The sequence below is a fragment of the Scardinius erythrophthalmus genome, assembly GCF_964197995.2.
Source record: "Scardinius erythrophthalmus genome assembly, chromosome: 7".
NCBI lineage: Eukaryota > Metazoa > Chordata > Actinopteri > Cypriniformes > Leuciscidae > Scardinius > Scardinius erythrophthalmus.
Window position 1 is genome coordinate 2,922,639 of NC_138227.1, and position 14,203 is coordinate 2,936,841.

The window sequence follows — 14,203 nt, forward strand, 5'->3', positions numbered from 1 at the left end:
CACATTAAACCTATATCCAGAGATATAGCTATATCCTAACCCTAACCCTAACACTTAAAAAATAAATAATGTCAATATGAAAATATACAAATACTCATTAGTTCATGCTGTTAAAAAACATCAGTTAGGAATAGGGGATTGAATGTAGTTTGTACAGTATGAAATTCATTATTTCTATGGAAAGTCCTCATAAAACATGGAAACCTAACGTGTGTGTGTGTGTTTAATGTATTTGTAAACATTTTAAGGAATGTGTGTGTGTTTAATGTATTTGTAAAAATTTTAAGGAGTGTGTGTGTGTGTGTGTGTGTGTGTGTGTGTGTTAGGGCTGGAAGAAAAAGGAAGAAAAAAATCAATTCACCTAACTATCAAAAAAAAAAAAAAAAAGTTTAAAAGTTTTTTTTTAATTGATATTGATAAAAATTAAATTGCTTCATTTTTGTCCTTGCATATAGATGAGGTTGAAAGAAGTTAGCCACTCTTGTTCCAACAAAGGATGAAATGTGTTGTTAGTGTTGTAATCAGTGTTGGGAGAAACAGGTTACAAAAGTAATGCATTACAGTTTACTTTTCGCTGTAACGCATTAATGTAAGGCATTACTAATCAATTTTCAGTAATATTTTACTCGGTACATGTTCACACAAAACACACTTTTAGCCCAAAATGTAATTGTTAAAAAAACAAAAAAACAGCAACACCGCGAGACATTAACGAATGAAAAATGCAAGTTATTACCTGTTCGTGGTCAGTCAATAGCCGTGTGTGGTGTCCAAGTTTGTAAATAAAGACTAAATGACAGCTTCTGATATATTTGTATGGCGATTTATTTCATTCATCTCCCTCTTGCTGGTGTACCTTTGTATTGTGTGACAGTCCAGTAAAGGCGTGTAAAGGCGTGTTTAGGACAGGTTTTACAGGAGTGCCGCGAGGCATGATTTCGGTCTCTGTGCTCACACTGGCCAGTGGAAAAGTGGCTAATGGGAGAATGTGGTAGAAGACTGTACATTCGCGAGATGGACGTATCCGCATTACTCTGTTCGGTGTTTTCTTTCTAAACAGTTAGGCTATGTTTAGGTGGTGTTTTTCATGATGTTTTCATCACGCAATCATGTTTTTGATGCGGTGGTGACGCGTTCATGTAAAATGTAAGGGTGGCGCTGCCAATAAAAGCACCTAAAAGCTGTCACAAAGAACCGGCAAAAGTTATGATTATGAATATATCAAATATAGCAAGGAGACATTTTAATTGTTTATTAATAAATAAGTGTTTTCTGTGTCAGTGTCAGCTGCAAAGATGAAGTTGACATAAGCAGAGAGCAGTCTGTTTTCTTTCGTTTTAAATTGTTCTGTTTAAAAGTAGATATGTCTGTGAGGCAAGTACCATATACGCTGAGTTTGGGTTTGTTTATGTCACGCGCCGGCGCCTCCTTGTCCTGATTATCTCTTGTCTACTATATTTATTAAATCTATTAAATCTTATTTATTAAATCCAGGCAATTGGTTGATGAAACATTGATTAAAATTAAGATACAATTAATACAAAATGAAATTCACTTCAAAGAAAGGCTTTGTGCTTTCTTTTTGAGGTCTCTGTGAAAGTTTTCAAAGTGGTCACATGCGAAACTGAGAACTAACACCTCCATAACATTGTTTTTTCCTCATAAATGCGAATACGAAAAATAAATTAAAATGAATATATTATGTTATATGGAGAGCCATCCCTTCTTCATCCGGTGGGTAGTATAACTTTTGGTTTGCTTAGTGTAATTCACAGAATTACTAAAAAATATTTTACTACCTAAAATTAAGATTTTTGTGTCACGCATGCATGCATGTCTATTTCCCTCATATTAAATATAAAACGCATGTGTAGACTGATATTTTTCTAATGTCTGAAATCCTTTATTAAGGAAGTAGGCTATGGATATATAAACAGACGTTTCAATATATTGGTATTAAATGCATTTTCTGAGAATTTATATTTCAAGTTTTTACTGCAAATGTCACATGGAATTTTAAAGAATTTATCCTCAACTAGTTTTGTGGTGTAGGTCTACGTATTTTATAATGTTAACTTAAAATAATACTAATAGTAATTTAAAGATGTGGTAGCATTAGATCTGGACGGGAAGGATAACTCTGGGAGTTGGAGTTGGAAGGGACGTGTCGCGATTCTGCCTTCTCACACCGCGACACAGGTTCGTGGATCTGAGTGTCGCGATTTTGGTTTCATATCGCATATCGTTAAAGGCCTAGTCATTTTAGAATGTTAAGTTCTACTTCTGTAGTTATTTTGGTGAAAGTAACTCAAAAGTAATGCAGGAGTAATGTAACGCATTACAATTCTGAGACAGTATTATTGTAAGGTAAAGAATTACTTTTAAATAACAGTAACAAGTAATGTATAATGTATTACAGTTTGGAAGTAACTTGCACAACACTGGTCATAATATCCATTTCAAGTGGACGAGTGGAAGCGACGTGAGACTGAATGCACTGAAAAGCCCTCGCGCTACTCATATGCTGAGAGAGATATAAGATAGTAGAGCTGCATGATTAAAAGATGTCATGGAACAGCTTCACAAAAGGTCTATTCAACATCATAATAGTATCATTATTTCTGTGATACAATATTTCAAATTACCATAGAAGTACTGGGATAAAAGTTTAAAGTTAAAATATAAACACTGATGTCTACGGTAGCAATCGAAATAGAGTAAATTAGCTTTTGATTGAAACTTTGCGCTTAAAATAACGCATTTATCGATTACATTGTTTTGCCACTAGGTGGCGACAAGTGATTTAAAAAATGTATTTGTTATTGAATTATTTATTCAAGAAAATGTAGTACTGTATGATGCTTCTGAAATAAAACTCAAAGATGTGATGAATCTTATACATCATGTACAGTCTGTATAACTGTAGGATTTAACTTTTCCCCATAGTCAAGTGTTAAAAACAAATCGCAATACATTGCAACATTGAATCGCAATATTGTAGAATCACAATTTTTAAAAAATACATACCGTTTCGGCACCCAAGTATCGTGATAGTATCGAAACGGGAGATAGGTGCAGCGTCCCAGCCCTAGTGTGTGTGTGTGTGTGTTTGTGTGTGTGTGTGTGTGTGTGTGTGTGTGTGAGAGTGTGTTTGAGTGTGTGAGAGAGAGAGAGAGAGAGAGAGAGAGTGTGTGTGTGTGTGTGTTTAAAGGGGTCATGACATGAGAAACCAAATTTACCTTGATATTTTGGTATGTAAGAGGTCTTTGTACCATTAAAACTTCCTGCAAGTTTCATAGCTTAAGACGTCCTCCCCATTATAAACGAAGCATTTATTTAATCAAGCTCTAATAACAGCTCGTTGGGGATCCATGGTAAGAAGTGATGTCACGGTACGAAGTGATGTACCAGTCGTTTGCATATGACCGCCTCCAGTGCAAGACAACTACGCCTCATTTTGCATCATCGCATCGTTGTCACGCCCACAGGTGTTCAGTCGACGTGCAGCGAGTGCGTCTGTTTACAAGAAGATTGCGATGAGGCAGATGTGCTGTTCCTGGCTGTGGACAAACAAATTGTTTGAAAACGCTGCCGAACGATCCAGACGTCAGGGAAAAATGGATGCAGTTTATTTTTTGCAGACGTCCTAGTCACGGCAGTGTTAATTTAAGCGTGTGTTCTGTACATTTCAAGGATGACTGTTTTGAGAACAAATTGCAGTATGATGCTGGCTTTGCCAGAAAACATTTGCTTAAAAATCAGGCCGTGCCGACTATTCTGGGCCCAACAACGACGCCGCAAACTGTAAGTAATGTATTTCGTCTTAAAACTACTTTTGGGCAATGAAGTTAGCCAATCATAACAGTGGGCGTTAACACTGAACTCTTAAAGGGGAAACACCCCCAAAACAGACTGTTTGAACCAGAGGATGAGAAACAGGGTGGGAAAAGGTCATAAATCACTAAAATTTAAGTTTTTTGTCCAAAAAACTATATTAATACTATTATTGCACCTAAGGGAACATAATAAAACAAAAACAAAAACCATGTCATGACCCCTTTAATGTATTTGTAAACATTTTATGTAACTCTTAATATTAATGTAATTAATGTCCAATAAAGGCTGTATTAAAGCACTTAATGGCATTTTCTGATTTTCCATGACCTAATCTAAAGTGAGAACTATTTATAGTTAATTCACAGTTAATAAAGCATTATCTAACTCTTTACATAAGAGCTAATTAAACAATAACACTTTAATTAATTGTCTGTCACAGAAGCCCTACGGATCGCAAAAGCTGCTTCCAAATCCTCAGTCCTCATCCTCCTGGATCTGTCTGCTGCCTCCGACACTGTGAATCATCAAATCCTTCTGTCCAGCCTCTCAGCACTGGGCATCACAGGAACTTCACTCCACTGGTTTGAGTCCTATCTCACAGGTAGGTTCTTCAGGGTCGCATGGAGAGGCGAGGTATCCAGAGCACATCAGCTGACCACAGGGGTTCCCCAGGGTTCAGTTCTTGGTCCCCTCCTCTTCTCCATCTACACCACATCACTGGGACACATCATACAAGCACACGGCTTCTCCTACCACTGCTATGCTGATGACACACAGCTCTTCCTCTCGTTTCAACCAGATGACCCCACAGTAGCTGCACGGATCTCAAGCTGCCTGGCAGACATCTCGACGTGGATGAAGGAACATCACCTGCAGCTCAACTTGGCAAAGACTGAGCTTCTCGTCCTCCCTGCCAATCCGTCTCTACAGCACAACTTCACTATCCAGCTAGAGTCATCATCAATCACCCCATCAAAGTCGGTGAGAAATCTTGGAGTAACGTTTGATGACCAGCTGACCTTCACAGATCACATTTCAAAGATAGCTCGATCATGCAGGTTTGCACTGCACAACATCAGGAAGATCAGGCCTTTCCTAACTGAGCATGCAACACAACTTCTCGTCCAGGCCCTGGTCATTTCTAGGCTTGACCACTGTAATGCTCTTCTGGCCGGACTTCCAGCATGTGCAACTAAACCCCTACAGATAATCCAAAATGCTGCAGCCCGTCTTGTCTTCAACGAGCCAAAGAGGGCCCACGTCACTCCTCTGTTCAGCTCACTGCACTGGCTACCTCTCACTGCTCGCATCAAGTTCAAGGCATTGACGCTTGCTTACAGATCTATCTCAGGCTCAGCTCCCTCCTACTTTCACTCACTCCTACGAGTCTACATCCCTACCAGAAGCCTATGATCGGCCAACAAGCGACGTCTCGTGGTTCCATCCCAGAAAGCCACAAAATCACTCTCCAGAACATTCTCATTCACAGTTCCATGCTGGTGGAACGCTCTCCCCACCCTCATCCGGAATGCAGAATCCCTGACAACCTTCAAAAAACATCTGAAAACCCATCTCTTCCGTGAGCACTTAACCTCATAAAAAAAAACAACAACAAAAAAAAAAAACTCCCCTTTCCCTCTAAACCTCACTTATCGGGCTTATGCTACTCTGAATAATGCCTGAACTTTGTATCTTGAGCACTTCTTGCGCTGCTTTTTGTTTTTTGCCTCTTCATGATGACTCGCTTAATCTAGTCCTACTTTGTAAGTCGCTTTGGATAAAAGCGTCTGCTAAATGACTAAATGTAAATGTAAATGTAATTACAGTAACAGTGAACGAAGAACTCACTATTTGTATATAGTCTCTTAATATATTAACTACAGCTTATATACTATTATATACTATTCACTTACTATAAACTAATAGTTTGGAAATAATTTATAAGTGCTTTGTTACTGTATACTTGTGATAAAGTGTTACTATTATTTCAAACTGGTGGCACAACTGGTGTAATTGTTCCTTTTGTATGTGATGGAGTGATTCTTTTTCAAAAATAACACAAAATAAACTAATCTTTACTTTATTTGACTGACAGCATTATTATTATTACTTTTTCAAGATTTCCATAGATATGGTGATATTTTTTTATTGAGTGTTATTTTGGCCATGATAATCATGTAGTGATAAATCTGATATGGTGACAGCCCTGGTTCAGGTGAAACACACACCACTTCATTCTTTTCAGCTACACACACACATTTTGAGGAAATGCTCACGCTTTTACAAGGGTCTGTTTGCACAAGCATTACAAGGCAAGTTGATTCACAGCAAACATTTGTGATTTTAAAAAGTTTATTTCTTTTGGGGGATAATAATATATGAAGATGTAAATGTTCCTCTTCAGGGAGACTCCTCACCACTGCCTTCTACTGCCGGCAGGATCTGACGGTTCAAGCAGGAATCTGTGCTGAACCACCGGATGGGTCTTACGCCAAAGATATATTGAATACACTATCTACATCAGGGGTATCAAACTCAGTTCCTGGAGGGCCACAGCCCTGCAGAGTTTAGCTTCAACCCTAAACAAACACACCTGATCAGCTAATCAAGTCCTTCAGGCATATTTGAAAACTGTAGCTGTGTGTGTGTTGAAGCAGGGCTGCAGTTTTCTGGCTGTGGCCCTCTAGGAACTGAGTTTGACACCTGTGCTCTACATATTAATCCTTATTCACTCCAAGTCTTTATGGTAGAGATGATCTTACCTCAGTATCTCCAGTTTACAGTGAGGATTCTCCAGTACAGCAGGAAACAGCTTCACTCCTGAGTCTCCTAGTTTATTCTCAGACAGACCCAGTTTTCTCAGGTGTGAGGGGTTTGATCTCAGAGCTGAAGCCAGAGCAGCACAACCTTCATCTGTGACACCACAATCCTCCAACCTGTAGAGAACAATGACACACATTAAGCCTATATCCAAAGATAAACATAACACTTAAAAAATAAAATAACATAATGCTGTCAATATGAAATATATAAAATACTCATGAGTTCACATTGTTAAAATACATCAGTTAGGATTAGGGGATAGATTATACAGTTTGTACAGTATACAAATCATTATTTCTATGGAAAGTCCCCACAAAATATGGAAACCCAACATGTGTGCATGTGTGTACATGGTCTAGGTGTATCGTCCCAGCCCTAGTGTGTGTGTGTGTGTGTGTGTGTGTGAGAGAGAGAGTGTGTGTGTCTGTGTGTGCGTGTGCATGTATGTATGTGTGTGTCTGTGTGTGCGTGTATGTATGTGCGCGTGCGTGTATGTGTGTGGACAAGCGGTCAGTCTGTGGAAACGACAAGAGCGTGCAAGTGTTTTTTTTTTAATATCAGTTCTCCTGTTGTTCAGTTTACTATTTGACTCAAGGTAAGGCTATTTACGATTCTCTGCTTATTTTTAATTTTTACCTTCACATAAATCTGTATTTTATTTATACGCGTTCCTACTTTAAATAACAGCCGCGTCTGAAAGAAATGCAGTTTGAATTTTATTACACTTAAGTACAGCGCTGTCCAACAGCTAGTTTCGATTCCTCCCATTTTCGGATTATTTGCTTTTGCTGTGCTAATTGCTGGACCGAGACAGCTGTCCTCACTCAGTGGTGAAAGCATTATATCTTTGTAGTTTGCACGCTGTCGCGGAAACGTCAGCGGAAGCGTTCAGCTCTCGTGTTCAGCCTCCTTGTGAAAGACCATCGACTCTACCTGTGCGACTCCACCGAGCAAGGACACAAGGAAGGCACTTAAGTATCTTCTTCTCCCTTTCCTTTCCCACTTTTATCTTATTTACCCTTACTCAACATGTGCTTTCAATACATTCCTGTTGTCTCTCGACAACGCTCTTTTATCACGCGCAGAAGGCAGCGCAATACTGCTAATCTGCGTCCCATTCTTTCATCCTCACACACACCTCTCTTTCTGTGGGTCTATGGAATTGTCAGTCAGGAGTCAATAAAGCTGACTTTATTCCAGCCTTTTCATCTCATTCTACTCTTAATATCTTGGGCTTGACTGAGAGCTGGATTCGTCCAGAAGACTCAGCAAACCCTGCTGCCCTCTCTAACAACTTCTCTTTCTCTCACACGCCTCACCAGTCTGGGAGGGGTAGGGGTACGGGGCTTCTCATTTCTAACAATTGGAAATACTCAACGCTCTCTTCTCTATGCAATAACAACTCATTTGAATATCATGCTATTACACTTACAACTCCCAATAAGATCCATATTGTAGTCATTTATCGCCCCCCAGGTCAGGTAGGGAGCTTTGTAGAGGAGCTGGATGTGCTGCTGTCCTCTTTTCCTGAGGACGTCACCCCACTTGTAGTCTTTGGTGATTTCAACATTCATCTGGAGAAGCCGACTTCAACTCTCTCAAAGCGTCTTTCGATCTCAAATGACTCATCACCACAGGTACTCACAAATCAGGCAACCAACTGGACCTGGTTTACACATGCAACTGCATCACAGACAACCTTTTGGTGAGACCTCTCAATATTTCAGATCATTTCCTCATTACTTTCAATCTACACCTTCCTACCCGTGCACCACCAACCACCCCACCAGTCACTTTCAGACGAAACCTGCGCTCACTTTCTCCCTCCCATCTTTCCTCTGCCGTGTCTTCTTCTCTTCCCTCACCCTCACAATTCTCATCTCTGGATGTGAATACCACAAAGGATACCTTATGCTCCATTCTAACTTCTCTAGACAATATCTGCCCCCTCTCCTCCAGGCCTGCAAGCGCTGCTCCCTCTAACCCCTGGTTATCCGAGGTTCTTCATGAACACTGGACCGAACTCAGGGCAGCAGAGAGGAAATGGAGCAAATCAAAAGACACATCTGATCTGAGTATGTATCAGTCTCTCCTCTCTTCCTTTTCTGTGGATGTTCATGCTGCAAAATCTTCATATTTCCACAACAACTCTTCAAGACATTCAACTCTCTCCTCTGTCCACCTCCACCACCACCCATCTCCTCTTTAACGGCTGATGATTTTGCTAACTTCTTCAACAAAACAACAACTATCAGCAGTCAGTTCTCAGCTCCACACACACAAGAACCCAGACCAACCTCTCCCACACCCAATAACCTTCTCTCCACTAACCGATGAAGAAGTATCTAAACTTATTCTCTCCAGTCATCCTACCACCTGCCCTCTAGACCCTATCCCCTCACACCTTCTACAAGCCATCTCACCCACACTTCTACAAGCACTCACACACATCATCAACTCATCCCTCCAGACTGGCATTTTCCCTACTGCATTCAAGCAGGCTCAGGTAACTCCACTGCTTAAAAAAACAACATTAAACACATCATTTGTAGAGAATTACAGACCTGTCTCTCTCCTACCATTCATTTGGGAAAACACTTGAATGAGCTGTTTTCAACCAAGCTGTTTTCCTTCTTGTCTCTGAACAACCAGCTGGATGTCAACCAGTCCGGCTTCAAGAAAGGGCATTCAACTGAGACTGCATTACTGTCGGTCACAGAAGCCCTACGGATCACAAAAGCTGCTTCCAAATCTTCAGTTCTCATTCTCCTGGATCTGTCTGCTGCCTTCAACACTGTGAATCATCAGACCCTTATTTCCACCCTCTCATCACTGGGCATCACAGGTACTCCTCTCCACTGGTTTGAGTCCTATCTCACAGGTAGGTCCTTCAGTTCTTGGACCCCTCCTCTTCTCCGTCTACACCACATCACTGGGACACATCATACAGGCACATGGTTTCTCTTACCATTGCTATGCTGATGACACACAGCTCTTCCTCTCATTTCAACCAGATGATCCCACAATAGCTCCACGGATCTCAAGATGTCTGGCAGACATCTCGGCATGGATGAAGGAACATCACCTGCAGCTCAACCTGGCAAAAACTGAGCTTCTCGTCCTCCCTGCCAATCCGTCTCTACAGCACGACTTCACTATCCAGCTAGATTCATCATCAATCACCCCATCAAGGTCGGTCAGAAATCTTGGAGCAATATTGGATGACCAGCTGACCTTCACAGACCACATTTCAAAGACAGCTCGATCATGCAGGTTTGCACTGCACAATATCAGGAAACACAACTTCTCGTCCAGGCCCTGTTCATTTCTAGGCTTGATTACTGCAATGCTCTTCTGGCTGGAGTTCCATCATGTGCAACTAAACCTCAACAAATGATTCAGCTGCAGCTCGTCTTGTCTTCAACAAGCCAAAAAGGGCCCATGTCACTCCTCTGTTCATCTCTCTGCACTGGCTACCACTCGTTGCTCGCATCAAGTTCAAGGCATTGACGCTTTCTTACAGATCTATCTCAGGCTCAGCTCTGTCCTACTTTCACTCACTCCAACGAGCCTACATCCCTACCAGAAGCCTACGATCGGTCAACGAGCGACGTCTCGTGGTTCACAGCCACAAAATCACTTTTCAGAACATTTTCATTCACGGTTCCATGCTGGTGGAACGCTCTCCCCAACCTTATTTATAACCCTTATTTATAAGGGTTTTGTTACCGTATATTTGGGATAAAGTGTTACCATTATTTCTGTAGTAGACATGAAAGAGGTAATGTTTTTGATTGTCACGTGATCATGGTGGGGGGTCACGGGATTTTGTAAGAATGTGAATATTAGTCACCTGTTCACTGATTGAGATAGGAGGAGGGGGTGAGCAGGGACGATGTATTCTTTGTTGACCACTAAACTTTGTACCATCAAGAAACATCGGTCTGTGCAATAAAAAGCTAGTAAAAGTTTATTCTTCAACAATGTTTTATTTTATGCGTCACAAGTGCATAAAGTCCTTGTCTTAGTCTCTCAGCGGTTTGATCATTGGATTGAGTAGCCGCTATATTATGTCAACAAAGAACATTCTCAGCGGACGCGCCAAACGGATTAAGCCCACTTGGCACCACAGAGTATAGGATTCTGATCAACTAAAAAGAAATAAATTCTACAGCCGCAGAAGTTGAAACACCAGTGAAACTTGATCAGCAAGGTTCCGAAGAGAAGCAAGCAAACAATCACCCATACGTAAGCCTGCTGGGCTTTGTTCTAATCAGCTGTGCAGTATTGGATTGCACGCAGATTGAATTGTGATCGTCTTAACAATTTAAATATCCTGGGTCAACGAACATCGCCCTTTGTCAGCAATTCACCTATAAAAATAATTTAGGACAATATTTGATATGAAGGGGACTCGGAAATACACACAAAAAACTCTACAAGCCACACCCGCACCGGTTGGAACTGCTCCGGTTAACGATGTCTCTGCTAACGAGGCCTCAACCGGCACTGCGAATGCTATTGCAGCACAGGCTGACAAAGCCTCGGCTAACACTTCTCCAGCTAGTGAAGCTCTGGCCTGCTCACAAGAGGAAGGCGTAATGGCGGAAGAAGAAACACCTCTCTCTGTGGGAATATTTCGAAGTGAACTACGTGCCTACCGCGGAAATTTAAAGAATGATATTAAAGCGGAAATCGAGATTATGCATCAAGATATACGCAAAGACATCTCATCGCTATGGGAGGAAGCTAAAGCGGAAATCAACACGCTCCGAAACGAACTTTCACAGAAAATAGAAACATTGCATAGGGCCCACACTGAAACAGCAGACACACAGAGAGAGATGGAAAGATCTCTCTGTGATGTTTCGGACAAAATAACCGCCATGGACAAAGCACACACAACCTTACAGAAGGACTACAATAAACTGCAGGAAAAATACATGGACCTGGAGAACAGAAGTCGCAGACAAAACCTACGCGTGGTGGGAATTAGCGAAGATATAGAGGCAGGGAACCCAAGCCGCTTCATAGCGGAGTTTTTTTCAGAAGTGCTTGGCGAAGAAAACTTTGAATCACCAATCCTAATAGATCGAGCTCATAGAACCCTGGCCCCTAAGCCCCGAGCAGGAGAGCGCCCGAGAGCGATGATAGCTCGCCTACATTACCACACCGACAGGGAGAAGATTCTGCAACTATCCAGGAGCAAAGGCAACCTATTTTACAAAGGATCACCTGTACATATTTTTCCGGATATGAGTCCAGAGGTCAGCAAGCTGCGAGCTTCTTTCAACCCGGTTAAGGTGAAACTACGCAACGCTGGAATACCCTACAGTCTGTACTACCCGGCAAAGTTGATCATAACGATGGACAACACCAAACATTCGTTCACTGACCCACGGGCAGCTGAAAACTTTATCAAAACCCAGGCCCCAACTGCACAGGTAGTAGCGGATTAAAGGCATTTGAGTATTCCTTTCAACATACAATTGTGATGCCACCAAGGAAAACATATTAAAAGACACTTCTCTTTTGCCTGTAACACATGGTTTAGAGTATATTGGAGTAAGGTTGATTTGACAGAGAGAAAAGGAGGGGGAAGAAAAATTATGTGTTGACGGGTGGAATAGCTGGAGGTGTGGGGGTGTGTGTAGATGCGTGGGTGTATGTAGGTATATGCATACGTATATTTATTTTATTGTATTTTATTTATTTTTTCTCCTACCCCTTTAAAGTTTTGTTTATTACAAGGTTGGTTAATTATTATTATTATTATTATTATTTATTATTTTTTTATTTTTTATTTATCTATTTTCTATGCGTATTGGACAACAATCTGATTTAAATTTCACGTTTAAGGAAGAGGGTAAGGAGTTAAATTTAATTACTATACTAGATTTGATTTGCGTTTACTAAGTTTAATAAGAGTGGGCCACAACTACAAGTGATCTGACCCAGGAGTATATAGTATACAACTTTAGGAGTTAAGTGGTAAGTCAAGTGTCCATGGACTTAGGGATTAGGAACTTAGGGGTCTTTATGCAGATCTTTTTTGTTCTTTGTTTTTACCCTAGCACGTTTAGTTTAGGGATGTTGAAAAAGTTCATATGTTCAGACTTTGTTCTACTTCAGAGGATATCACACAAGATAGTTTTCACTGCCATGCATTAATTAAATATGACCAATGTTAACACCATGTTGGCTAAAACAATTCCGCACAACTTGGTCAAATTTGTGACTTGGAATTGCAAAGGGCTTAATGGAACCATAAAACGGTGTAATATTTTAGCACATTTGAAAAAACTAGACATGGATATTTGCTTTCTACAAGAAACGCACTTGAAAAATCAAGATCACAACAGATTACGCAATAAATGGATTGGACAGATATTTCACTCTAATTTCGGTGCAAAGAGTAGGGGTACAGCAATATTAATTAAAAAAACAGTACCGTTTATTGCTTCAAAGATAATACCGGACTCTCAAGGCAGATTCATCATTGTCACTGGTAAACTTTATGATAATTTGATCACATTAGTAAATGTATATGCGCCCAACGTTGATGACGAACAATTTATAAACTCATTGTTATCAAAAATACCTGACATGGACTCTCATCAACTGATAATTGGGGGAAATTTTATTGTGCATTGTGTTCAAATTTAGTGCTTGATTCTGACCTGGATAGAAACACTAATGTTGTCAGATCATAGTCCTCTAACTCTGCATTTAACTTTCGGATATAATCAAACATCTAGGATTTGGAGGTTTGATAACAGCATAATATCAAGCAAAGAAGGAATAGAAAAAATAAAAATAAAAAATCACATAAATTTGTATTTATCATTTAATGATTCTCCAGACGTCACAAAATCCACCCTCTGGGAAGCGCTAAAGGCATTCATTAGAGGCCAAGTAATTTCATGGAAAAGCCTGAAAAAAAAAGCAACAAAGGGAAAGAGAAACTCAACTAAAAAAAGAAATAACAGAAACGGATAGACAACATTCATCTAGTCCCTCAGTAATTCTACATAAGAAAAAGCTGGCTCTGCAGACAGAACTGGAATTAGTATACATTACAAGAACAGTTAAAATGTTGACCAAAGCAAGGCATAGATATTATGAACAAGGGGAAAGAATGGGCAAGATTTTGGCTCAACAAATTAAAAAACAAACTGCATCAAGGATGATTACGGAAATCTGCATGGATTCAGGCCAAGTTACAAGAGACCTACAGGAGATAAATGATACATTTAAATGTTTTTATAAAAAACTATACACTTCAGAATCCAAGAAGAACCCAACACTCATAGATATGTTTTTTGATAAAATGTCTATTCCAACAATTAGTTTAGAAAATCTAGAACAACTGGAAAAACCCATAACAAAACAAGAAATTGAACAAGTTATAAACAGTATGCAAAATTTTAAAGCGCCTGGTCCAGACGGCTACACTTCAGAATTTTACAAAGAGCAGATCTCGATATTGCTGTTAGATGTATTCAATGAAGCCTTACATAGGGGCTCTCTACCGCCAACATTT

The 14,203-nt window shown here is 40.2% G+C and overlaps 1 protein-coding gene across 2 annotated transcripts in view; it reads right to left on the bottom strand.

The window, feature by feature from the left end:
- LOC308694109 (NLR family CARD domain-containing protein 3-like) overlaps positions 1-14,203 on the bottom strand; it is a 39,125-nt gene that overhangs the window by 6,461 nt on the left and 18,461 nt on the right. For both annotated transcript variants that reach the window (XM_081371412.1, XM_081371413.1), the window contains exon 10: positions 6,600-6,773. In XM_081371412.1, the coding sequence (XP_081227538.1) occupies positions 6,600-6,773 (174 nt within the window). The remainder of the gene's footprint in view (positions 1-6,599; positions 6,774-14,203) is intronic.